Here is a 26,649-nt window from a genome sequence, read left to right as displayed (position 1 = left end):
CTGCTTAAATGTACTGACCTAGTATGGGATTGTATAGGCTGGTTTCCATTGCAAAGTTTGGAAAGATGTGAGGAAGGTAAAACTTCCTGAAGTGACCAAAGAGGAAGCTGAAGCCACGTTCATGATTCTCTTTACAGCGCCACTCCAGTGACTTGGCCTGGTAGGAAGACACAAGAACAAAATAAGCTTGTTTTGTCCACACACAAAAATAGGACCAAGTGGAGAACAGCTCCTTTGTTTATAGGGGAGCTTGTGACGCAGTGAGAGTGAGAGCATTATAGAGGAAATGTGTGAACAAAGAGTCAGTTAGGGATGGAAAATATATTAAAAGGTTAGTAATCATAGAGTTTTAGTCTTGAGGTGAAAATTTCATTTTCTCACATTATTAACAGATATAGCCTCAGAAAACGAATGTGTTAATATGCCATGTTAGTTGTGTTAGTAATAAATAATGATAATACCTGGTTTACCATGTATTTCAAAAGGGCTTCAAGGAAGTAAGCAGTGAGGTCCTCCTGGTTCTTGTCACCTGACTGGGGAGGAACCAAAGGAGTGATTTCTTCTGGGGTCACCTGAGCTGCAAGGTGGGAAAAAATATATGCATTATTACCAAACTGAGGGACGAACGCAGCTTATGATTCCACCTACTGGTATAAATTAAATATATATGTTTGGTCAATCCCATGTCAATTCGAGTTTGTTCATAATATCTAATTTCATAAATAGCAGTGATTAAGAACCACCTCATTATACAATTAATTGTACTACGGCAGCTGTCGTCTACTCACTTTCTGTTAAACTCAGTGGTGGGTTGATCAGAGTGTCCAAAGTGCGGGGAGTGCCGTGGCAGAGTGGAGCCGGGAAGCCAGGTATTAAACAGGCGAACATGCAGAGTTGCTCTCGCTGTGCATTACTCTGTAACGCCTGCATCCACAGCAGGAACAAGCGCACACCTTCACGGCGGATCTACAGTGCATGAGACAGTGTAGAATAAATTAAATTATTTGTGCAGAAATACACTTTTGTGAGCAAAATCTTAAGACTGGGGGAAAATTTCTAAAAGTATTTTTTAAAAGTATTTACATTTTACACTGTTGAATTGTAACCAGATTGTAAGTAGAGCATCACAATACAAAGAGGTGGTCTTGAACTTCTGATCAGCTGATGAGGAGCTTGTTTGAGCTTAAATCCAGGTGTTCAACACACAAGTGTCCATATTTAGTATGATCTTAATTGTTATAGCCTTCATCCACCTGGACATGGAATTCACCAGTGCTGCACCAGTCGTTACTGGAATCTTCATCCACTCATCCATGACGGGTGGATTTTAAGACACCTTGTGCATCTCCCGCTCCTGGAAATTATGTTTCCCTTCAATGAACCGCAGCTCCCTTGGCCTCAGACCATAATACTAACATCACGCTTTAGTGAAGGCAAGACATAATTATGTTAGTACTCACTTGTATTGCCAGCTTTTTAGACCATAACAACTGTAGGTTGAGTAATTTGTAATATCTATACTAGATGTACACTCACTACTTTCATAGTTTCATAGTAGTATACAGTAAATACTGTAACATTTAGTGGTATATTGTCCCTTAAAAATATATACACTGTAATTAAAATTGTGACTGAAATGCGAGTCAAATGTGAGACTTTTCAAAACGGAAATAATCCTGATTGGGATGAAAGAAGAAATACCTTTAAGGAGTTCCCGGTATGCAACAGCTTCTTCAAAATCAGTCCTACAAGTGATGAGATGAAATGTAATGTGTAAAAATGCATTTGAGAATTTTAGGGCAAGTCTGTATTGCAGTGTGAAGGTTGGATATAGAGTTGTGCTTGTTACCAATGCTGTGGAACTGCCATCGGCTCTGGATTCTCTCTGGTAGAAGCTGTAGAATTTTCTGAAGTAAAAAAAAAAAAAAAGATTAAGATTAAAAAACAAGACGTTTCATAAGCTGATTTAATAAATACTCTCATAAAACCTATTTTAAACCCTTCACCACCAAATGTCTAAAAAAAATTCAAAAAACAAAACATGGCGAAATAAGCATGAAGTGTAATTCAATATACTGTCAGTTATGAAGTTTATTTCATACCCTGCAATTTTAATGATGGCAAACAATATATGGGTACATTTAAAAAGGTACATAGACAAGAGGGGAGTCATTTCAGCTATGGTATATTTAGCAAATCCTCCACTACATTTGTAGCCCTGTTCTGGAGAGGAGTAGAGAGGCAATGGAGGTCAGCAACACACACACACCAAATCTCTCTCTATCTTATCCTTGCTACCCCAACACCCTGCTTATAGTGCTGCTAAATGTCAGTGGTTAGGTGATGCTGAACAGGAGCAGATACAAGAGTTACTGATCACAGAACCACACCCACTTCTTCGTGTGTTGAGTCAGAGTTCCATTTCATATGGAACCGTGCAGCCATGCAAGCCTTAGTATTGAGTTTTGGGGGTTTCTAACCCCAGTTAGTTAATGATACAGCTATATTACTTATGTAGCAAATGCATGGCAACAAAATGTGTTCCACATATGGAGATTCAATGGCTCCAATTAACACTGAAAAAAAAGTCTAAATATTGGTAGATGTAATGAGTAGTTTTATTTTTACGAAACATATTAGAAAATGAGCGCATGTACAATTACCTCAAAAATGAAGAGGATGGAGTCCAACTCCTCCCTCTGTGACTTGTGACCTGAAACACATTGACAAATATATAAAAAGTACATTTGTGATTGATTTATGAATCCATTTTTTAGCTATTTTATGAACTGACCAATGCCATTCCATGTAAGATTATAAACAGAAGGTATAGGAGTTGGTAACGCTCACCTTTTTGTTTGAGGCTGACCTCAATGGTGATGAAGTTCTCAAAGAAAACATAGTAAATATGGGAGTAGTTGAAGTCAAAGAACTGCTTCAGCTCTGATGACTCAGCATTTTCTGGAAAATATGCAGGAAAATGAAGCGGATTTTTAATTACCACAGTCAAATCAAGAATTGTCAGTAAACTGATTCTTTCCTCGCAAAAATTTGCTGAATTTTTCCATCACAAATCCGATTCATCAATTTAACATGCAACAAAAGAGTATGCATCATAAATTATGTACACCCATGATCACTCTTGACTTTTATTGAATGCAGCAAACAGCAGTAAGATGAAGTTTATTTTAATGCATGCTGTGTGTTTTGTGTTTGTGACTAAATGCCCGACGTACGTAGTGAGTTATTAAGCTAAACTACATCCGACTAAAAAAAACAAAAAAAAAAAACAAACAACCAATTGATTAAAAATGTTTCTGTTACATTTGACAACAACACAAATCTATGTGATCGATTCTGGTAATATTTTGAAATTGACAATTAAAGCAGCTGTAGGCACATTAAATGGAAATATAGTGCAACATTTTGAGGGACATATAGCAGATTTGAGTTGTCAAAAATTGATCAGCAACATTATTAAAAATGGTACTATGTTCTCTCATTGTTTTGTACTAATGTCGTTAACACTGCAAGATCCAGACCTGTTAAAAGTGTCGATACTCACTCGATAGTATTGACTTCTCTCAAGTTTCTTGAGTCAAAATACTGAACTCTGTGGTATAACATTGCCCATGTTTAGTAATAAGCAAATCTTGGGCCAATGTTGTTTCGCCATTAACCAATGGGATATTTGACTCAATAGACACATTGCATCAGAAAGATTTCAAACAAACTAATATAGGTATAACTTAACAGCTTTGGATTTGAAAATATGACAACTCCTCAGCAAAATCAATGTTTAATACAAGGCCAAATAGGTGGCCAGTTAAATGTGTTTCAACAACACGGAATACTGACAAAAAAACAGATAAACACTCTTATGGAGTATACTGTGAATTTAGTGGGTTAGTGAGGTGTGTTGAGTATAAAAGGGGCATGCCTGTTCAACAAAGGCTTTTTAAATTGGCTGCATCACCGTGGTAACTCAGACTAAATTCATAACCAGGTTCGGACTTTCATCTTAAAATCGGTTATGAAAGCGCCACCGCTTCACTGTTTAATTTGGAGATGGCGCCACCATTTGAGAACTCTGTGGACCTTGGAGAAAGAATAATTCAAGCGGCACTACAACGAAAGTTTTCAAGATCGCACTAAAATTCCCTGATCATGAAATTATGCAATCCATAAGCGAGATTTTCACCTGAGAGAATACACTAGATATGCTCATTTTGTAATAAATGCAATATTAAATATTAATTTGGATAATTTAGCATATGTATACGTAACGTCTGTCCTCCACGCTGGCGCAACAAGCACTTTGAGGAATCAACTTTCTTTATTTTAACAAAAAGGAACAAGTTGTCACAAAGATAAAGTTGCCACAAAACACATCAACACTGCTATCTAGTAGACACCACGAAGAAATTCATCAGTCGACCTGGTACTTGTTATCGATATTGAGGACGATTGATATGGCGATGAATAAACGGATCAGTGTTTTCTATACAGGGCAATGTAAGTCACTTGGACAGAGACGGTAGAATTGTGTGTTCATCACGGTTATAAAAAAAAAAAAAACATTTCTAAGCCTTGCTTTCAATAAAACATACATTCTATTGTTCAAGTCAGTAAAATATAAAAACAATATAAACATCATTCAAAAATGAAAAGACAGTTGCTCTTCCTAACTATTGGTGGTGAAAGTGTTGCATTTTGGCAATGATACTCTTTTTGAACTTCACAATAGTGACTTGCTCATCTGTGTAAAATACACTGGCTTAGATGGCTTCGTTTTTGCGTGGAAGTAGAATAATATAACATCAAATACCCCCTTTGATGTGGATGGACACTGAGCACAAAGCCGAGAACTGTACTAGACAATGTTGAAAACAAACATTGCGGTACTATTTCATTCTGTTTAATTTACATTTTGTTGAGCTGCATCATGAGCACTACTGGCATTGTTGAGCCACTTTTGCGGTATACGCCCTTAATGTGGAGGATATACGTGCCACATGTAATTGTCCATGTGCGCATTTTTTTGCAGGCATGATGTGACTCCATGATTGTTATATTTTGAAGAGTGTTGTGTTCAGCAGTAAGCATTGAGATGACAAGGGTGTGTTTTTGTGGATGTTATGTGGGCTTGCATTCCCCATAGAGCAAGGAGGCACACCCCTTCGTCCACACATACACACACAGTAGCACTTAACAATGGAAAGGGGAAGTGGGGCTACTGTACATGAACTGAGAGGAAATACTAGAGGTTGTTTTCATCAGTAAGTGGGTGTGTTCTGTGTGTGTGGGGGAAACATTGTGACATTTACTTTCGGAGTAATAACCCAAACGAACATTTCACCTTTTTGATATTTATATCACAATAATACAATCATGTACAATTAAAGAGTTAAATAAAGGTTTCTGAGGCTGGACACACAACTGGGAAATTTAAGACTGCAGTGGCTGATGGGTCCAAATGCTCTAAACACAGAAATAATCCAAAACCAAAAAACACACAAGCACCATGTAGAAAATGCATACAAGGGGAAAATGATACAATTGCATAAATGCTGCAGGATCAAAAACAAATGTGAAAGAAAAATGCTGCAAAGGTGAAGAACCCATCAAACCCCCCAAATAACAGCAATAAACAGCATGAGAGAAATGTTGCAAATTCACAAAACAAAGTGCATGTTCACCAGGTTTGTCCCTCTTTAAAGACATGAGCAGAATGACCAGAAAAAAAGTTAGTTTAGGAATTTTCTGAATTTTCTTGTCTTTTCTTCATCCTACAACACTTATGTTATTGCTGCAATTTTGATTTGCATCATTTTCCCATTGCATGTGTAAGCGTGTCTTCTTCTATGCTGAGATGACTCTCAAATATATCAATTGGAAAACCATTACTGTGCAGTGTTCATCAAACAGTGCAAAGAAGGGTTGAAAGTTATTCCAAAATGTATTGAACAACCTTGGCTTGACATAAGTTAGATATTACATTATGAGGGTCGAATGGCAGAATTATATAAACACGTCAAAATGTTGCTTAGTTTGATGACTGGAGGCTACAACATCTGATCAAAGATGTTTGATTAAATAACTTCTGCATGTTTATGAGCTATTCGGCTCTTCTTTTTTGTTTTATTCGAAGTTGTTGGTTTGCTGTGACAAGACTGTCACGCAGTAATGAACGCTAGCATCTCACAACAAGGATCTTTAACTTACCTATGACTATTCTCAGATGTTTCAGCCTGGTCAACACGTCCTTCTTTGGGTCCAACACTTTCTGTGTTGATTTTCTAACGTCTCCATGAGGCTTTTTGGAAAACATTCCTGAGGCTGGGGACTTGAGAAATAAATGTTAGCCAGCAAGAAAGTGCTAGCTGTAAAAGGTAGCAATTTAGACAGCTTCGGCTAGCGTTTATCCGTCAAACAATAACCAAAACGTCGTTTCTGCTGCCACACACTGCCTTGAGTTAGCAGCCATTCACGATCATGCAAAGTAATAGACAAGTGCGTCCGAAGGGACAGTGTTTATTTACACTACGCCTCATCGTTCGTAAACCGCGGCGAGTAAACCGAGTATAGCATCCATCCATTGCATCTCCTTCCCTCAACAGCCCGCAACCTGAGGGCTGAAATAGCTTCCAAGCTAGCCTCACTGCTCACTTAAAAACATCATGGCGGAGAGGGGAGGGGAAACAAATAATGTATAACATATTACTTTTAAGAGCAACACAGTTGATAGCAGGTGCAATTTTATTATAGAGATTTATGTGTATTATAAAACAACGTTACTAATTTTCAGTTTATGTCAGAAGCAAAACATGTTATTTTAACAGGCACTAAACTACAACGCCTTACGAGAGATCTGTGTTGGTGTTGAATTCTGGGTAACGTAGTCTATGGATACCAACTTCTAGCCGTTGGTTTAGATTGAAAACTACATTTCCCTACACACTTGAAGGCCCCCGAGAGATTTGTTTTTAGCGTTTCTTTGCTCTAGAGCGGCATTGTAGAGTAGGGTAAATAAGTTTTTGGTATAATTCTGAGAAATTTGGTTTGTCTGAAACAAACATCCGTCAGTTTATACATATGTGAGTCCTAATTTGATTTTAAGATATACGTGAAAATATTTTAGCGACAAGTGGTTATTTTGCTATCGAGCTAACGTGCTAAAGTGTTAAATAATATTGTCGTGACGTTGTCGTGTTTAGCTTTTCTTCTTTATTATTGGATCAACAGCTAGATCTCGCAGAAAAAAGCCATATTTGTAATATTACAACAACAAAAGTCACATGGCTTTTTAAAATAGCTATAAAACGTTTAAGGATTTTTATAAGGTACACTAAAATCACATCTAAATTTCAAGTAAGTTGACAAATTGATGCAACATGTAAGTTAAACTAAAACTGCAATATCAATATGTAGCATTTGTAACCAAATCAGTTAAACTATGACATGATATGAGAATTATTGCGGCTTTTCCAACTGAATAGAATATGCATGTGAAACAGGCTAAGTTTGTATTTGATTAAACTTGACAGACGGGAATTTGCTGCCATGCCGGTGCACCGGGATCGGGAGAAGAAGGAAAACACAGCAGAGGAGATGGAGGTGGAGGAGCAGGAGCAGGAAGGCTCAAGCTCAGAGGAGGAAGAGTCAGACACCTCCTCTGTCTCAGAGGATGGAGACAGCTCGGGTGAGAACAGCATGAAAATAACAGAGCCATGTTGTCAGTTATTACAATTAATCCAAGCAAGTGTGTTTTTCTTCCTTCCAGAAATGGATGAGGAGGATTGTGAGCGGAGAAGGATGGAGTGTTTGGATGAAATGTCAACTCTAGAGAAACAGTTCACTGATCTTAAAGACCAGTAAGCCCACCATGTTTAAGGCTGATCTACTGGAAAATACGATTGTAAAAATAAACATTTGTTTGTTTAGGTTGTATCGGGAACGTCTCACTCAGGTTAACAGCAAGCTGACAGAGGTAGAGGCCGGCCGTGCAGCAGAATATTTGGATCCTCTAGCCGTGTTGTTGGAGAACATGCAGGTCCGCACCAAGGTGGCAGGTAATGTTTACACTCTTCCTATACCCTGAAACGCACCGTCTGTGTACTTAGTCCATCTCTTTTTGTTTTTCAGGCATCTACAAGGAGCTGTGTTTGGAGTCTGTGAAGAATAAGTACGAGTGTGAGATCCAGGCAGCGTGCCAGCACTGGGAGGTTAGGATAGGAAGACGTACATTCACTTTTAACAAGCTTTCCATTTCTCTTCAGCTCTCCCATTTAAATAAAAACTCTCAGGGAGTGCTTTGCGACTGAATATTATTACATTATTGATATCTATTAGGAAGTGGAATTTCATCTACAATGTGAACAATAAGTATTTTCACTCCCATTTTTCATGGTATCACCAATATCATGGCAGAAGGTAGAGAAACAGTCTCTCGAAAGAAAATATAGCCTAATAGAATGCTAATACTAGTCATTGAATAGGCATCACATTCAAATGCATGTGTTTCTGTGTGCAGAGTGAAAAGCTGCTGCTGTTTGACACAGTTCAAAGTGAACTGGAGGAGAAGATCAGAAGACTAGAGGAAGACAGACACAGCATCGATATAACATCAGGTAACATGCAGGGTAGGGATGGCAAATAATATTCATAGCTCTTTTTCTACCAGTAATGATACTGGTACTCGGGTGATGACGTGCTCAACGGAGCAACGGGCTCAGTATTCCCGAGTTTCACCTACGGATTGTAAATATATTACATTTTGCTTTTTGCACGTAATGCAGCTCCACCTAAATAGTAGCGCTGATTACTGCTGCACGCACTTTCCGGTAATGAGGTCCCTGGAATGGATTACTCCAGAACTCAACGTTTTCTATGTCCATCAGAGCTGTGGAATGACGAGCTAACAGGGAGGAAAAAGAGAAGAGATGCTTTAAGTCCTGATAAGAAGAGGAGACGACCTTCAGTGGTGTCTGATATCCTTTATGAGTTGTTATGGACATGAATGTTGACATCTGTGACCCCCATTGTCCTTAACCCTGCATACGCCCTTATATAGTCTACATGCTTCCTGACTTGGACATCCTGGAGGACTGGACAGCTATCAGAAAGGTGGGTGCATGTCTTTTTCTTGTTTTTATTAGCAGGTTCAAGGCCTAATGGAGCCATCGAATAAGACGAAAAGTGGCCCTAGGATGTAATATATAAATAGCAACACAACACAAGCCAGTTTGTGTTTAATTCACAAATAATGCAGATTTTTCAAATAATATTAAATGCTGACTTGAAACAGTTCATGGTAGGCATCTCTGAAAACACAGTTCCACAACCTGGCTGTTCCTGGGATGTAGGAAGGGAGATGACACTATTTTCTTGTTGTTATTCCGCCACTGAATTAGGTAAGAAAGCATATCAATTGTAGATCTGTCGCATGGAATCCATACTGACTATCACAAAGAAGCTGCCGTTTGTCAAGATGTTTTCATATATGGTCACAAATTAGATCCACGCAGCAGAGATAGGCCTGTAGTTTGAAGGATCTTCTTTGTTTCCTTTTTTGATACAGCGATCACAGAAGTCTGAAGGACTGTCTTCATATTAACAGAATCAAGTGTCTTTAAGCTTCATTCTAACAACTACACATGTGTGTGTGTCTCCAGGCCGTTGCCACTCTGGGTCCCCACAGGGCGAAGGTGGATTCCGACAGCACCAGCTTCCCATTCAGAGCAGACAGAAACCGACCTATTCTCAACTGCTGAGACAACACCACAGCCATGATGTGATCTTCAACCACACACCTTTATGTACTCTCTCTCACACACACACACACGCACACACACACAAATAAAACATCAGCTAATGCACATGTGAGAACCATGTTACCACTGGTAAGCTGGAACACACAAGTTGCAGACTGACTCGCTCTAAAGAACAAACAGGGCCAAAACTGGACAAAAGAGAATGACAAGCAAATGAATGCTTTCAAGACAGCAACAGGATTTTCAATAAGCATATTATTCCTAATCATCATATTACTCCTGATCGTGTTTAGAATATGCCTATTGAGATCTTGTATAGGTCCATTAGGATTTAAACAGCATGCACACTGTGACTCACTATGCTCAGGTCAGCTCAGCAGCTTTTTGTTGCCTGCCCCCCACCTCTCACCCCCTTATTATTTTTTAATGACTAGAAGTCAAATGAAATTACATATTTAACAATTTGGCTGAGTATTTTGCTCAGCAGTGAGTCTTGGTGAATATTTATATATGTAATGCAGGGGTGTCCAAAGGGCGGCCTGTCGCTTTTACATTGGCCCTCGGCACATTCTAAACATACAATACAAACAAGAAAACTAAAAAAAAAAAAAAAAGTGAAGTAATTTCACAAAAATGAAGACAAAATATTAGTTATATCAAGAGGGAAAAAATGTATGAGAAGAAAAGTTGAGAAGTGAAATATTTGTGTAAAATAAATACAGCAAAATTAGAGAAACAAGCACAAACGTGTAACGTAAGGACAAGTACTTAATAATATGCTTTGTCGCCGAAAACACAAAGCTGAGATGCAGGCTGTTTTTTCTTTAAATATTAAAAAAACGACTCAGCATTTGGTGTTTTTGGAGTAAGCATCCAGTGGAAGAATTCTTGACTCAAAGAAATCAAACCACATCAGGTCCAAAATTCTTAATTATTTGACCTTCTGCTGTGTTTACATTTTAAGTCTCCATTTACCTTCTGTTATGTTTTGAAAGTACAGTATTTGAAATCACTCCATTTGAATTCCTAACTCATCCCTGAAATTTGATAGTCAGTTCAAACAAAGTGTTTCATGTTGTACATACAGTATCTACCTCTGCTCTCTCGGTTATCCCAAATGTACTGAAATATTCCAAAACAAATATTTTTCTTTAAAGCCTGCAGTGAGGAGACCAAACAGGTGAAGATACTTGTTTAAATGTTCACTGATGAGTACAAATCATTTAATTGTATTGATTTTATAAATTAATGTGTTTTTAACGCTGATGTTGGTGGATACTGGCATTTGTTTAACAGTTTGTGATGTTATGTATCAAGCAAAAATGTTCTTGTTGATGGGATGTTTTCCTATTAAATGATTTGTTTTTTTAATTTTTGTGTTATGTCTCGTAATGGAATGAGTGTAACTTACACTTGTGTAAGTTGGGACCATGGTGCTTTTATCATGCCGTAAAATAATTGTCAGTCCTTTGCTCCCTTATCTACCAATAACAACAACAAAAAAACATAACTACCTTTATGATAAATGTTCATATATATGAGATGTTGGACTGACATTTATTTGAATTATACTGTATACAACTACAGCTAGTTAGTTACTTCAAACATATTCATCTTTGAATTAGATGTAGATTTAAAAAGACAATTTAAACAATCAACATACACATTTGATTATCCTCTATCATTGACGGTTGCTACATATTAGAATGAAGCTCAGCCCAAATTCTAAATGTGTATAACAAAATAAGGTATTCCAAACTTGGGTCCATGGAGAGACCAATGTATTTTCAATATTTATGTTTTTTTTACAAAATTCACAAATAACATTTGAAAGTACTGATGTATAATTATTCACAGAAGCCAGTATACATACTGTACACTCCTGATCAAAATTTTAAGACCAGTTGAAAAATTGCAAGGAACTCACTTCAGTCTAACATAATGACACCATGAAACCTGTAAAGTTGGTAATAAAATCCATGCAACAATCGCATTTGGCCTGAATTGCATGTTTTGTATTGTCATTAAGTTGACGGTCCGTCATTCCAATACAAACATCACTCAGGACATGTTGCAGTTTATTCAACTTTTTAAAAAAAACACAGCCACAGAGCAGCGTATTCTTCCATCGAAAGTGAAGAATAAATCACTGATGACCAAAATGTGTCACAACATCTACTGCAAGCTCCCTAGATTGGATATCATTCATAGTCAGTCATCACACCAAAATGAACATGCTCCAACGACTGATAATATGAGATACCTTTGGCAGAATCAGCCTAAATCTTATGTAGGCACATGAGTTAAATTAGACCCGGTATTGGGAATCCGACTGCAATGTCTTACAGTGAATGTAGCTGGTAGATACATGGAAAAACAAAACAAGGACGATGATGATGATACCTGGGTGTCCCCCATCCACTGACATTCATTATGGACTTTTCAGGTATCATTAAGTAATGATGGAGGCGATGAAGCCACTTTGTATGATCAAGTTTAAATGGCACCTTAAGAAGAGGATGTGTGCTCATCTGGCGATTGGCTGTGTGGCAGAGGAGGGAGGTTCTGCTGTGATGGAGGAGGAACCATGGACGGAGGTAGAAAGCCATCTGGTGGAGGAGGCCGCATCGGGGGACCGTAAGACAGCGGGTGAGGAGGAGGAGGTCCACCATGAGGGAAACGAGGAGGAAACATCATCCCTGGTGGAGGAGCCCACACTGGATATCCAAGAAGATGGAGAGTTAGCATCTCACTCATAATGTTTGCAATTATTCCAAAGACAATTTTAGAGCTTACTCGGCATCCTGGGTGGTCCCCCTGGTCCTCTGGGAGGGTAAAAATCAGGAGGTCCGTGGGGGGCTCTTCGAGAAAACTGACTGTCTATTGGAGGTCCAGGAAGTGGTGCTACCCCTGTTCTTGGATCTGATTCAGGAGGAGTCCTTCGATCACTCGAAACAGGCTGATGGAAAAAGTGTTTTTTTTTAAAATTCACTTACAAATTGGTAGGTGTCCACCAGCACAAAAACTCACCACCTCTTTGTCATCCATTTCAAGTCCGAGGCTGTTTTCTTTATATGTGCCATCTGGAATAACAAGGATATACATAAGAACACATAAATCCACCAAGGATGGTTCCATGCTACGGTAAGTAGTATCTCACCTGTCATGTCTGCAGGGTGGAGGGATCCTAGGGGCCCAGATGTAGAAAGTCCCCTTGGATGGGGAAAAGGAGGACCTGGAGGTGGCAGAGGACCCATTACTCCTGGGGGTGGACCAGGCCTCCTGTACATTGGACCTCCTGGTTCAGGAAACATATAGCCTGTGGAAATGCAATCAAAATGGTAATGTGGAGACAAATTAACAGTTGTTTGTCTATATGTGCCCTGTGATTGGCTGGCAACCAGTCCAGGGTGTACCCCGCCTCGCGCCCAAAGACAGCTGGGATAGGCTCCAGCATACCCCCTGCGACCCTTGTGAGGATAAGCGGTAGAAAATGAATGAATGAATATGACAGCCTAATTTGAGGGAGCGGTGGAAGAACCAAACATTTATCTCAGGTTGCGGCATGCGCCAACCAAAACTGGTTACACTCATTTGTGGTGCAAAAAGACTTCTGACTGCCAACGACAGTCGTTTTGATTCCACCCAAGCCACTACAGCAAGTAAAAAACAGATGCATACAGTATAAATTTTATATGACAATTGACAGAACAGGCTGCACGGCGGTCGAGTGGTTAGCGCGCAAACCTCACAGCTAGGAGACCCGGGTTCAAGCCCACCCTCGGCCATCTCTGTGTGGAGTTTGCATGTTCTCCCCGTGCATGCGTGGGTTTTCTCCGGTTTCCTCCCACATTCCAAAAACATGCTAGGTTAATTGGTGACTCCAAATAGTCCATAGGTATGAATGTGAGTGTGAATGGTTGTTTGTCTATATGTGCCCTGTGATTGGCTGGCGACCAGTCCAGGGTGTACCCTGCCTCTCACCCCTCGTGAGGATAAGCGGTAGTGAATTAACACATTTTTGATGTGTGTTATTTTCCAGGCCAAAATAAAATGCTATACTCTATATGGTTGCTATGTAAAAGTGCTGACATGCAGACATTCTTGCATATTCTGATAGAACATAGCATCTCTTTTCTCATCACCTTCATAAACAAAAATAGTTCCATCCTGATAGGAATGTAGAGGCCCCAAGATGACATACAGTACAAACAGCAACAGTCAAAGTTACTCTTCTAACCCTCTAACTTGGCAGGATAGGTGCTACTCTTCTTCACTAAATAGATACACACCTTGAGGTAGAAATGGGCCAGGTGGTCCGGGCGGGGGTCCCCTGCGGTCTCTTTCCCATGAAGGAGAAATTGAACCACTGTCTGAGTGCGGACCCCCGCTGCGCTCCAGCTCCCCTTGGCCACCAGGGGGCTCTCCTGGAGCACGAGACACTGGTGGAGAAACAATTACAGCAGAATATTGTACAGGGGTTCAAATGCTTTCATGGTATGACTGTCTTGCTTTGGTTAAACAAACAAAAAATGTATATTAGGGAGAACATACCTCTTGGAGACAGTCTGGTGAGAGGCCCTTCCAGAAGTGTGGGAGAAGAAAGTAAAGCTCGGCTTTCTGACGCAGGCCGACCAAGAGGAGAAGGACCATATGGCAATCTTTCAGCTAGAGGAGCAAAATAGTTAAGTTAAGTTTATTGACATGCACTTAAAAATATTGTGAACTATTTTGTACACGCGTGTATGTTTGTGTGTGTTACCTCGGAAAGGTAAAGGCCTAGCCAGGCTGTCCAAGGCAAATGGATCTTTTTCGAGGGCATCCAACTTAAACTGCGTGTCTGTAATCCTGTGACCAAACACATTGTAAATAATGACATCATGTTAACATAAATTCTCCAAACAAATAGTGATGCAAATAGTATTTTAAAAAATCAATACAAAATATCTGTATGTTTTGAGAATTCCCCAAATATTAATTCTCTGCTTACTTCTGCCTGAAGAGGGCGTTCTCTCTCTTGATGTCTGCTAGCTCTCTATCTGCTGCCCGGGCTGCCAGCTTGAGAAAAAGGTCAATCACAGATATTAATGGCTTATTGTATGGATATGTAGATCAGCTTGCTATTAAAACACTATGCATGGTTAGGGTTACATTAAATCACATCATTACGACAATTAACTACAGTTTATTTGAACAGAGGATTCTATGGTGTGGTGCGTGACCATACCGCAACATGTTTTTGACCCCTTATTAAGTAAGTACAAACCCAGTTATTGTGGGCCTTCTTCTCATGAGCTGATATCTGGGTCTGATATGATTGCTTGGTTTTCTCCAGCTCTTCCTCCATCTCCTCCGCACGAAGTCTGAGGAGACAACGACATACGTATGTACTGTTTAATAAGGCTGCAAATAAAGATTACTTTCTTTGTTGATTAATTCCAAGCTTGTTCTTTTGATGACAGAAAAAAAACCTTGTAGATTAATTGGATAATGAATTAATTGTTGATTTGTCAATTAATCATTGCAGCTCTACAGTATACTACAAACAATGCTATATATTGTATATTGTTTACCTGTAGTTGTTGAGTTCCTCCATTGCTAGAGCAATGTATTTGTCTGCTTTGTTTAATTTTTCTTCTTTCTGCAGACGCTCCTTTTCCTCCACTGTCAGCAGCCTGCACATACAATTCTATATTGGCAACCAGTCCATACAGTTCTATTTAAATCATATTCATAATTCATTTCCAAATGTACAGGATCTGTGTGTTAGTACCTGTGCAGTTTGAGCTCATTCTCTTGGTACATTTCAGTCATAATGTGGAGTTTCTGTTGCAGTCGCTGTACCTAAGCACATTAAGAACAGTATGAATGTGAGGCAGATCAACGTGGAGCGTTACAATAGCACAAACGGGGGCTTGAGGTGAGCTACCTCTTCTGAGTAGTGCTCCGTGTCTGCTTGCATAGATAACTGCTCAGTCTCCAACTCTTTAATGCTCACTAGAAGAAAATACAGATACACAAATTGATCTGTGCCGTTATATACATCATATATACGGTATCACTGATGAGGGGGAGTCAGCTGTTCAGCAAAAAGTGCATTAATCTTCACATTTAACAATAGAAGACACACATTTATCCTTAAAGTCCCCGAAGCTGCCCCCTCCATGCATTACTTTACACCAATTCTTAAAGGGTTCTATCATTTGTACTGTGTTATTTGTTATACACACTTTCTGTCAAACGATTACAGAGACTCATTACGGAAAATAATGTCTCATCAAACTTATTTGAAAAATTATTTTTCCAAGGTGAAATTATTTTATAACAATCTTCAAAAAACAAAATTGGAAGCAAATTTGTTTTTTTCACAGTCTAGCAGTATTACAGTAGAATTAATTTGATAAGGCGAGTGCATGTAAACTCATGACGGCAACTGTACATGTTACTGAGAACAGTAGTATTCTATACTTACCTTCCAAGTCTTCTTTAGCTTTTACTTCATCATTTAGTTTGGCAAACACTCTGTCCTTGTCTTCATCTACTGACTTCAGGTCTGCATTTAGCTACAGGGAAATCCAAATGTTTACAAATGTTTACTCTTAATTACAAATGGGATTTAGTCAACTTATGATTCTTTACCTTAGCAGCATAAATAAGTTTTTGAACTTTCTGCAGATGGACTTGTGAAGTGGTTATGTCTGACTTTCCCTTCTCTTCTTCTCTCCCTGGAGTCCCATTGGATGTGTCACCTCCGTCTCCCTCCAGTTCGGCATCCCATGCTTTCATTCCCAGCAGCCGATCAGTGAGGGACTGGAAACAAATATTTGTTTGGTTCAGCTCCTCAAGTGTTTAAATAGAAATGGTCGATATTTATATTTATATTAGACAAGACCTATGTTGGTACAAACATCCAAGCAAACCCACCATTATACGTTCATCCTTGTTGGCCACGTCCTGTAGCATTACACGGTGGGCCATCTCACACCTCCTCATCTCCTGCTCCAGCTCACTAACTCGTTCTGCCCATCCTTCCACCTGCTGCCTTAACTGTAGAGAGAACAAAGAGACGGTAAAGGGGAGGGACACCAGCAACATAGCTTTGTTACAACTGACAGAAGCCCTCACTACTCTACTTATTTAAGTTACTCTATGTATGTATTAGGTACTGTATATCATGATATATAATAATGCAGTAATATTAATCACTAATGCGTTACTACCATAAATTTATAAAGCATATTGACTTACCTGAGTGTTGCTTTCTTGTAGCAGCGTGTTTTCTTCTCCAGCTGTTTCCAGGTTCCTTTGTAGTCTATCACTGTTCATAGCGTACACTTTAAGGGTTGTTTGAGACTAGGGAACAACAGAGATAAAACATGAAACACAGAGGGATATATTACTGGTGAAAAATAAAAAACAGCAAAAGGCAGAGGGCATGAACATTGACTATAAGCAGTGGTTCAAGGCTAAAAACACGTCAAGTGGTCACTAAAGATGTGTTCAAAGAAGTGGGAAACGGGAAGTATCCTAGTTAGAGTTTACAAAGCACAAATATTAGAAAAAACGACTTAGTGGCCTACTTGTTTCATTTGGGACAACAGAATTTAACAATCAGCAGTCTTGAGAACATTTTTTTGGCTTTATGTATTATAATAAATCAATTCACAAAAAACTCAAATGCAGTGATTATGTAGAAGCATTTGTACTAATTGTAACTAATTTGTGTTGTGAAGGTAGATGCAACACTTCAAATGGCACACCAGTGCACATTTCCGAGTTGGAGGAGTGAAATGTCCAATTTTCCAGGTTTTGTTTTTATTTTTAAATGCAGCATAATAATTACTGCTAAGGCATTGGCAAAGAGCTAGGAGTGACGGCCGTGTCTTACATCCCTGCAGTGATCCTGGAGCCGACACCAATGTGGGTGTAAAAGAATAATAGGAGTGTAAAGGTAACTAAAGGAGTTATTTAACCTCTACAGGACAGGGCTCTATTAATGGTTAAAAAAACGTATTCATACACAGTTTTCTATGCTCCAATTACAAAAAATATTATGTTTACTAATATTGAATATTCTACTAGGCAGAAATTCACTTATCGTGGTTGGGTCTGGGACCGATTCACCACGATAAATGAAGGATGACTGTACAATGTGCACAGCGTACCTGTTCTTCCTGTGATTGGAGCTCCTTGGTTTCTTCCTCCATTGTTTTCGTGCTCTCCTCAAGGAGCGCTATCTAGAAGGACATTAAATATAATTCACTTTACAAAAAAAAAAAAAAAACACATTCTACTTCCCTCCTTCTTGACCAGCGATGTGGTTGTTATGTAAACTACAGCTGTTCTGCAGTGAATATGTACTGTTCATGTCTGTTCTCACCTGTTTTTCCTGCGCTAGATTGTGTTCTTTCTGCTGATGCAACTGATCTTTTAGTTGTTTCAGATCTTCTTCCAGTTCAATTTGATCATGGTTTAACTGTCGGGCTTTGACCTGGATGAAACCAAAAACAGGAAAAAGAGAATATTAACCTGTATATAAATGTGTGGTTTATTTGACCAGTTACATATCTGATATGATGTGCTGTACCTCAAGGTCTCTTGTCTTATGGGTTTGGACCAACACACCACTTTCCCTAAGTGAGTTTTCCAGCTTATCATACTAAAAATAAAGCATAGTAACAATAATTAAAGTTGTAAGCGGCCCTCACTTGGGGATGGCCGCAATCAGGGTGAACATACAGTATACATTTAACCTTAAAAGCACCATACAGTATATCTTTTCAGACAATATATCCATTATACTGTATTGTGAAGACTTGTCCAACAGCCAACATGCATACCTCTAGTTGACATTCACTGAGGGTCTCAAGGACTTTACATTTCTCGTCAAGCAGTTGTGCAACCTGCTCAGCCATCCACCGCTCTTTACCTGGAAAAAAAAGGAGAAAAATGTAAATACATGTAAATATATCAAAAACATATACAGTACTTACGTTTAAATACGGACATAGGGCATAGTGGACAGCATTATTTAACAATATAACTGAAAAAATATGGCAACTTACGTCGATACATTCTGCTTTTGACCTGTAGGAAAAGACGGAAAAGAGACCAAATGTGACATTCCAAAGATTGTTGGACTGATTTAATTATCTGTTGTCAATGATCTAAGCCAACCACAAGTGCTAGTGGGTGATTTTATAGTTCTTCAACAAGGAAGAGAATGCAAGATTCATTCATTCATTCATTTTCTACCACTTATCCTCACGAGGGTCGCGGGGGTGCTGGAGCCTATCCCAGCTGTCTTTGGGCATGACTGCTCTGTCATTGTGTCTACAATGACTAGCTTTGACTAGCATTGTCCCATATTATAATGGGCTGGCATACAGTCATTTTATGATTTGAATACAGAGCACATGCAATGTATGTCAACCACTTCTCTCCCCACACATACAGCAACATAACCATGACCAACATTGTGATACCACGCCATTTGTGTGTGCTTGTGCTGTATACTCACAGAGAAGTAACATCTGCAGCCAAACAATAACAGTGTCATCAGCCCCACAAGACTGGAGATCACAACTGGCTCCCATGGGACCCCATATAGGTCAGGCCCAGGTCTGATGTCGTCAGGCAGTGATGACACGACCTGGAGAAGAGTACAATTTTTAACTTTTTAATTTGTATTTTTTGCTTAGTATCTGTAGTTGGGATTTAGAGAATATTTTTAATAGACCACACTGTATACAAAGCCCCTTTTAAGGTCCACTCTTTTAACAGGTTTATGTTTCACCGAACAGACTGAATCAGAAGTCTTGACCTAAATGACTCCCAAACCATCCAAAACCGTTTATTTAAATAGGAAATGTCAAGATCCAACATATGATCGTGATCATTGTCAATTACACAGTTCGTCTGCCTACAATTAAATATTGAGAAAGCTAACTATTAACCATGACTATTTATATACACAAACCACACTATAGTTTATGACAGCTTGCTTAGAGCACTGATATGACACGATACTGAACTGCACAAATGAGATAAATAATAAATACTCAACACACACAAAACGAATACAGAGCTAGATTAGGTGACAGCTATACGTCAGCGGTGAAGCTAGCAAGAAATGCTAACAAAACCTGCCACATAACCTACATCCTTGATTTTCTCCACCGTGACACTGTAGTAGGTCTCTGCCGTCGCCTCATAGTCCACCGCGCTGTCAAAATTTTCACTTGATGGCTGTTGCTCCATGTCTGAATTTGTTCATTTGATTTACAATTTGGAAATATTAAGTGTTAACGCTGTCATTAGTAGTAGCCCGGTAAGCAGTGAACTGACAACATAACCATCGTCCTCCCCAGTGGACTGCACCAACATGTACGTCAAGCAGGGGGGTATTTTATCGACATTTATTGCCGCTCTCACGAGTAGAAATATTTCACACAACTTCTACTAGTGAATTATAATTCCACATATAAGTTATTACATAATACAATTCATTCCACACACACATAAAACATGTAAACACTTTTGAGTAAGACAAAGGCGTGGGTGTACCCTACATTTTGAAATGGTTGATCTGCAACGTCACCAATTGTGAAACGCCACACTGGCAGATCTGAGTGTCACCATTCGGAACAGGTGTCACTAAACGAAATTATCTTTAGCTGTTATCTAGTTATATAAAGTATAAACCTGATTTATATGTTTAAGTACTTATAAACATGTCTTTATTATCTTTAGAAACAAGTGTGTTGTTGTTGAAAAATTGCAAGAATTTACATTTTGCACTGTTGGATCTTAAGGAGGTTCTAAGTAAAATTAATTCATTCATTCATTTTCTACCGCTTTTCCTCACGAGGGTCGCGGGGGTGCTGGAGCCTATCCCAGCTGTCTTTGGGCGAGAGGCGGGGTACACCCCGGACTGGTCGCCAGCCAATCACAGGGCACATATAGACAAACAACCATTCACACTCACATTCATACCTATGTACAATTTGGAGTTGCTAATTAACCCAGCATGTTTTTGGAATGTGGGAGGAAACCGGAGTACCCGGAGAAAACCCACGCATGCACGGGGAGAACATGCAAACTCCACACAGAGATGGCCGAGGGTGGAATTGAACCCTGGTCTCCTAGCTGTGAGGTCTGCGCGCTAACCGCCGACTGCCGTGCCACCCTCTAAGTAAAATTTCAAAATACAAATAGAAGAAATGGGAGTGAGACAACCTGCATGTGAATCCATTGAAGAAAGTCCTGAATTTGCACCATTAACCCTAAAAAGACAGTTGACAATCCCTCTTTAGCACAATATTATGTACGACTGAGCCATTAATACAATAATGAATGTTGTTCATATTAAACGCTATCGGAATACAAACCAAATGTTGAAACTTGTGACAAATAGATGGCCTATTTTTTTTCCAAAAACAATTTTAGACCGCCACGTCAATTTTTTACCTTTCAGTGAGTGTGGTGGTTCAGTCTGACTGCGTGATTCCTTATAAAGAGTACCCAGTGTGGTATCATCCATCTCTTCCCCCTCTATCAACCCCATTCTTTGACTTGGTCCCGCCTCCATAGTTTCGCTTGGATGAGCTGTATGAAGGAAGACAAGCATTTACTCAATTAAAGTTACTGAAATCAAGTAATTGTTTGTGATGAAAATAACAATGCTCTGTAATGTTACATACCTTTATGGTCTGATTTTCTGGTGTTGAAAGTGTGTCTCATTTTTTCCAGCAGTAGTTCTAGTTTCTCAATTGCAGTGATGGTTGCGGTCTTGTCCTGATTCTCCTCTGGTCGACCAGAGAGTTTCATGTTTGGGGCAAACTGTGTCTCCCTGTGGTAACGCAGAAGTGTCTCGATATCCAACAGTATGGATTCATCACTATGAACATCTTCAGTAAAAACTTCTCTACTGCCAAGAATGTAATCCAAAAATTGCAATTTGTTCTTTCCCAATAATTCAGTCAAAATAATCGTCTCCTTGATGCTCATATGCGATTGTACGTTCTTGTAGTGTTTGGGGAGGTGTTTCGGTGGAGAAGTGGGATGGAATTTGGGTGTTGGCAATGGAGATGGCGGATATACTGGCTCTCTTTGAAAATGGCTTGCTGTGGAGTCCACTTCTTGTTCAGGAGTCTGAAGGGGTTGTGGTTTGGAAATTTGACTTGTTTTTCCATCAGATTCTGTTGATTCTTTTATTTGGGTGATTGGTCTTTGGCCAAATGAGATGACAGCCTTTTTAAAAAGACCAAATATTCCTTCACTTCCAGGTGTCACTACATCATTTTCTTCAACCTGGACCTTGGATGGCACTGGATCTGTCATCTTTCCATTGGCACATTTAGCATCCATGCCATCACACATGTCTGTTTTTTCAATTATATCAACTGAATAGAGATGATCTGGACTCATGTGAGGACCACCGTCACCTTTGTCATGTAAATATGTCACATCATTATCAGCGGGCTTAGTTGTGCCGGTGAGAACTCCAACAACTTCTTCATTTTTATCATGCTGCCTGTCTTCTACAGGGAGGTTTGCTGGAGGTCCTTTTCTATCTCTGATGTTTCCATCTTGATCTGACTGAGTACAAAGTTCATCAGAACATTCAAGACTTTCCATTTCGTTTTCAGCATTTCTTCTATAAGCCACATCATGAGAATCGTCCTTGACTTCAGCAGTCTTTGGCTCCACTTTAACTTCCTCTTTTCCATCATCCTTTACCCGCACTAACTCCTCTTCGACGTCTTCCACTTCTTCTTCTGTCTTCTTTTGTAATACTTCATCATCCCGCCTATCACTTCTGTTGACATCGTCCTGCTTCTCATGTTCAAACTCACTCTGATTTTCAGCGGACCTTTCCACTTCTTCCTGTTTGTCTTTTAATGCTTCCAATTTCTGTGTTTTTGTTAACTCCTTATTGTCATCTTCTAACTTCTGTACTAACTCATCATCCTCTTCCTGCTTCTTCTCTGCAAACGTCTTTATTTCTTCACACTTCTTGTGCTCAAACCCATCCACCTCCATCTGTTTTGAGTCTTGCCACATCATGTATGCCAACTTCTTCCCCTCTGCTTCTTTCTGCTTCTTGTCTTCTATCTCTTCCAACTTGCCATCTTCCTGACGCTTATTTTCTTCCAATGCTTGCAACTCCTCCTCTGCTAACTCTTTGGTTTTTTGTACTAACTCATTTGAGATCTCCTGCATCTCTTTCAACTCTTCCCTCTTCAAATAGTCTAAGTCCTTCATCTCAAACAATTTGTGTGCCTCTTCCATATCTTTGACTAACTCGCCACCTTCTTCATTCTCCTCTCGCTGCTTCTCATCGTTTGAATTGTCTCTGAATTCATCTGCTTCGTCTTCAGCTTCAGACTTCTCCACTGTCTGTGCTAAGTCCATCACTTCTTCCTGCTTCATTTCTTCTAACCGTACAACCTCCAGCTTATTGCTGTTTTCCAACTTTTTTAACTCCTCATTTTCTTTTGTGTTCTTCCCATCTAATACTTCTAAGTCAGCCTGCATTTCCTTGTCTTTATCATTATACTCTTGTAACTGTGACATCTTCCCCTGCTTTTCTTCAATCTCCAGCTTCTCGTCCTCCTTTTCTTCTTCATCTTCCACTTTAAGCCGTGGAGAAGATTCAAAGCCACTTTCTTTAAAAAAGTCCATCATCTGAGACACATATTTGGCATCTTGAATGTATGTGTCCCTCCTTTCCTCCTCTGGTGGCTTTTCAGATATTGTTTGAGTACTTTTGGGGGAGTCTGAAGTGAATTTTGGAGGACTACGTTCTTCTTTCTGGATGAACTCATGATGGTATGACTCGGTGTCTGCGTTATCACCAGCTGTGTCCAAGTTCTCCTGATCTTCCGGTTCATGATCCTGATTCTTCTCTGAGAAACCCTCATCAACCTCATTTGTAAAGTCTGTCTTTTCACTTTTGGAGTCCTCAATTTGACTCACAGACTCAGTGAACGTTGAGTCATTCTGGGGAATAAAATCCTGATCAATGGTGGTTCTATCTAAATTATCTTCTTTGTCCTTATCATTAAAAGAAAATACGTCTTCTAACCTGTTATGGAGATGGTTATCTTTTTGATCAATCTGAGATGTACCATCTACTGCACTTGTTTCTTCCTTGTTCACACCAGCATCAGATTCTGTGCCTGATTCACTGTTATCTTTCCTGAAGGCCAAAATGTCTCCAATCCCCAAATCAAACCAAGAATCAGATGCTGGTTGTTTCTCTTCCTCATCCATCCCGGCTCTACTGACTTGTATCTTGTCTCCAGTGTCCTGGTTGTTCAGGCCAAACCCCAGTGTTCTGGAGAGTCCATTCCCCAGCCAATCCAACGCCCCCGTCTCTTTAGAAGGCTCCTCTTGTAATTTTTGTGTGTCTAAATCCAAATAGAGTTTTCTGCTCCTGAAGTTCTCTACTTCTTTTTCTGTTGTCGAGTCTGCTGTTTTGTCGCCTCCAAAGCCAAGCCACCCAGTCATTGTCGAAGTGAAAGAATCAACACTTTTTATTTCCTGCTGTCCATTGTTTATGTTGTATTCGGTTGACTCTGATTTATCTTCTTTTCCAAAGCCCAGCCACCCTGTCGTTGAATCTTCAGCCTGCATCTGTTGTTTGGTGTTGTCAAGTTCCTCCTCTTTTCCTTGATCAAACCATCCAACCACTGAAGTACTGAGCCAGGAAGAGGCGAGAGACCCAGCTTGTTCTCTCAATGACTTTTGAGTTTCAGGGGACTCCTGGTATGTCTTGGCAGCACCATCACCTTCCTTTTTGTTTTCATCTACTTCTTCTGGTGGGGTATCAGGTGCTGTAGAAACATCACCAGATGATGCATCAGTGTAATGCCTTGTTTCAGCTTCCTTGGGTGGGGCCTTCAGATCAGTGTCATCACCATCGGTGTCCAAATGACTGGAGTCAATGGGGTAGCCAAACTCATCCATACAAAAAAAATCGGATTCCTTAATGACAAGAGGATACGCAGTCAGACACCTTTAGGAAGCGTATTGCTTACTTATAACTTCTCAAATTCTGATAAAAAAAAAGATATACCTGTGTTTCAACTATGATCTCCTGAGTTGTAAATGTCTGCTCCTCTTTCACAGCTTCTTTTACAAAATAGCCAAACTGTTTGTGAATCTGAAATTAAAATAGTGGTTTAGTTCAAGCGACATGAAGCCAAAGGACCACTTTGAATTAGACTGACACACATTCTTGAAATATTAAGGGATTTACTTAGGATTATGATGTCATATAACTCCGATAACATTAAAAAATAGCTCAGGGAACCGATAAAAAAGCTACTTCAATGATGAGAGATTACCCGTACTGTGCTGAAGGTGGGTTAGCATGAGCAAATCAAACGCTCCGTTTCTGTGATGTGCTGTAACTTCCCCTGAGCTCACTTGTAAACAAACATGGCGTCAATCGTGTGGGACTTGATATTCTGCAAAAACATCCAGCTCAACACATCAAACTTTATCCGCCACCTGAAACGCAACGCCCAGAGCCTGGGGCTTGTTCCTATCCTACCTATATGTTTGAAAATAGCAAATACGTTTGCCAGACATGCTCCGATGACCGTGATGAATAAATTAATGAATGTTCTGCCAGGCATGACTTATATCACAGCGAAAAATAGAGTTCATAAGAAAATATCAAAAGAAAATGGAAAGTCAGACTTACAATGCCAGCCCAAATATTGTTACTCTTTCCAGTCAGTTTGTGGTAAACAAAAATGGTGTCTCCTTGTCGGAAGTTCAAGAACCGACAGTCCTTGCCATGGTGATCCATGACAGCTCGCACCCTGCTCATTCGGCCTGTGCACACATACATATTGCATAAACACACAATAAAAAGAAACACAAAGAGGATTAAAATAGTAACAAACACTGATGAGGCTGTTTGGAAACATTTTAGTAAGACGTTTTAAGCCTCAACCACCCAGTAAAATGCCCACAAATTCAAATTATGGGAATTTTTGAGTGTTTGTACTCAAAAAATTGTTTCATGTCATATTTGGGACATCAAGATTTTTTGGCAATTGATTGCTTAAAGATTGGGAGGAAACAGAAATGAATCACTTTCACCAGTTTCACTTTGCCGTCCATTCTTATACATGTATACAGGTGGATGGAACAGAGGGGTTTAAAACTCTTAGATTCTCTAGGCATTATAGGGTTAAATGTCTTTGAATCACTTACTTTCACACTCTGAATCTCCACAGATCTTGAAGTCAGATAGTAATCCAACATTTATATGAGGTAAAACCAAAAAAATAATGCACATATTCCAGAACTTCAAGTCATCCCGTGAAAGAGCCATGCTTGATTTCACAGGAATATGTAAAGACAAAAAAAGTTGCTGTTAGTGAGTCCAACCAGTTGAGTCGGCATATGGACATTGCCTTGAAGCTAAACCACCGCAGAAGACTCAATAGTGAGTGCTAGAGCCCTGATAAGATATAAACCCTACATGGGCTAATTATTAACATAGCAGGCCTGTCTGTAACAGGAATAATTACATACAAGAACATGTGTGTGTTTCATTTGTTGTTATTGGTTGCACAACAGAGAAAACTACTAATTCAAGTTTTTGTATGATGTTTTGAATCAGAAGAGTCAATTTCCATCAAGTGAGAGTCGGCTCTCTAATTTCTTTTTTTCCTTTTCCACTCTTAGCACTTGAGGGCAGGGGCTGAACTATGTATTGATGGACACGCCATGCGGCCAATGATATGAGACTTTAGCATCATAACGTCAAATGAAAGTAGAGCAAGAGTTGAGAGAACTATATAAACTATAATTAACTTATAATTAACTAAATTTAGCCGTATGCCACATTTCT

At 39.4% G+C, this 26,649-nt stretch overlaps 3 protein-coding genes across 13 annotated transcripts in view; 1 reads left to right on the top strand and 2 right to left on the bottom strand.

Annotated features, from left to right (window-relative positions):
• ralgapa1 (Ral GTPase activating protein catalytic subunit alpha 1) overlaps positions 1-6,735 on the bottom strand; it is a 58,032-nt gene extending 51,297 nt beyond the window's left edge. For 2 of the 7 annotated variants that reach the window (XM_058091002.1, XM_058091000.1), the window contains exons 1-8: positions 6,226-6,706; positions 2,851-2,961; positions 2,664-2,713; positions 1,850-1,907; positions 1,702-1,745; positions 789-966; positions 462-577; positions 19-157 (exon numbers count right to left, since the gene is read on the bottom strand). In XM_058091002.1, the coding sequence (XP_057946985.1) occupies positions 19-157; positions 462-577; positions 789-966; positions 1,702-1,745; positions 1,850-1,907; positions 2,664-2,713; positions 2,851-2,961; positions 6,226-6,331 (802 nt within the window). In that variant the 5' untranslated portion in view covers positions 6,332-6,706. Of the gene's footprint in view, positions 1-18; positions 158-461; positions 578-788; positions 967-1,701; positions 1,746-1,849; positions 1,908-2,663; positions 2,714-2,850; positions 2,962-6,225 lie in introns of all 7 variants that reach the window. The other 5 variants (XM_058090994.1, XM_058090996.1, XM_058090995.1 and 2 more) reach the window with 5 other exon arrangements.
• A 201-nt stretch (positions 6,736-6,936) lies between these two features.
• On the top strand, positions 6,937-11,144 carry brms1la (BRMS1 like transcriptional repressor a). Of its 3 annotated transcripts, none has more exons than XM_058091013.1 (9): positions 6,937-7,097; positions 7,548-7,702; positions 7,784-7,874; positions 7,945-8,072; positions 8,146-8,225; positions 8,534-8,630; positions 8,901-8,990; positions 9,062-9,126; positions 9,675-11,144. In XM_058091013.1, exons 2-9 carry the CDS (start codon positions 7,564-7,566, stop codon positions 9,771-9,773), a joined length of 789 nt encoding a protein of 262 aa, XP_057946996.1. In that variant the 5' UTR covers positions 6,937-7,097; positions 7,548-7,563; the 3' UTR covers positions 9,774-11,144. The 3 variants fall into 3 exon arrangements, with proteins under 3 accessions (XP_057946996.1, XP_057946993.1, XP_057946994.1); XM_058091010.1 differs by having other exon boundaries at positions 8,534-8,642; XM_058091011.1 differs by lacking the exon at positions 6,937-7,097 and adding an exon at positions 7,157-7,371 and having other exon boundaries at positions 8,534-8,642.
• ctage5 (CTAGE family, member 5) lies at positions 10,187-26,438 on the bottom strand. 3 transcript variants are annotated; one of them, XM_058091005.1, is made up of 29 exons: positions 26,007-26,433; positions 25,489-25,622; positions 24,856-24,942; positions 24,698-24,764; positions 21,476-24,613; positions 21,243-21,380; positions 21,012-21,058; positions 19,294-19,425; positions 18,839-18,860; positions 18,614-18,702; positions 18,361-18,432; positions 18,154-18,264; positions 17,939-18,010; positions 17,022-17,126; positions 16,698-16,820; positions 16,413-16,583; positions 16,246-16,336; positions 15,703-15,770; positions 15,547-15,617; positions 15,347-15,448; positions 15,040-15,136; positions 14,764-14,831; positions 14,536-14,621; positions 14,328-14,441; positions 14,066-14,215; positions 12,934-13,092; positions 12,804-12,856; positions 12,570-12,732; positions 10,187-12,490 (listed from the first exon to the last, which is right to left on the bottom strand). In XM_058091005.1, the coding sequence occupies exons 1-29, from the start codon at positions 26,125-26,127 to the stop codon at positions 12,282-12,284; spliced, it is 6,060 nt and encodes a 2,019-aa protein (XP_057946988.1). In that variant the 5' UTR covers positions 26,128-26,433; the 3' UTR covers positions 10,187-12,281. The 3 variants fall into 3 exon arrangements, with proteins under 3 accessions (XP_057946988.1, XP_057946987.1, XP_057946986.1); XM_058091004.1 differs by having other exon boundaries at positions 12,807-12,856; positions 21,476-24,764; positions 26,007-26,438; XM_058091003.1 differs by having other exon boundaries at positions 21,476-24,764; positions 26,007-26,434.
• Positions 26,439-26,649: the final 211 nt, after the last annotated feature.

The sequence above is a fragment of the Doryrhamphus excisus genome, chromosome 13 (assembly GCF_030265055.1).
Source record: "Doryrhamphus excisus isolate RoL2022-K1 chromosome 13, RoL_Dexc_1.0, whole genome shotgun sequence".
NCBI lineage: Eukaryota > Metazoa > Chordata > Actinopteri > Syngnathiformes > Syngnathidae > Doryrhamphus > Doryrhamphus excisus.
Note: the sequence above shows the minus strand (reverse complement) of the source record. Positions and strands in the feature narration are given on the sequence as shown.

What these genes read in the sequence shown, in the direction of transcription:
- brms1la (XM_058091010.1), top strand. Translation starts at nt 7,564, where the DNA reads ATGCCGGTGCACCGGGATCGGGAGAAGAAGGAAAACACAGCAGAGGAG. An exon ending in TTCACTGATCTTAAAGACCA is followed by an intron (nt 7,875 to 7,944) that starts GTAAGCCCACCA and finishes TTGTTTGTTTAG; the next exon opens with GTTGTATCGGGAACGTCTCA. An exon ending in AACATCAGGTAACATGCAGG is followed by an intron (nt 8,643 to 8,900) that starts GTAGGGATGGCA and finishes TATGTCCATCAG; the next exon opens with AGCTGTGGAATGACGAGCTA.
- ctage5 (XM_058091003.1), bottom strand. Translation starts at nt 26,127, where the DNA reads ATGGCTCTTTCACGGGATGACTTGAAGTTCTGGAATATGTGCATTATT. An exon ending in TCAGTGAATGTCAACTAGAG is followed by an intron (nt 18,433 to 18,613) that starts GTATGCATGTTG and finishes CTTTATTTTTAG; the next exon opens with TATGATAAGCTGGAAAACTC. An exon ending in AACTTATTTATGCTGCTAAG is followed by an intron (nt 16,337 to 16,412) that starts GTAAAGAATCAT and finishes ATTTCCCTGTAG; the next exon opens with CTAAATGCAGACCTGAAGTC.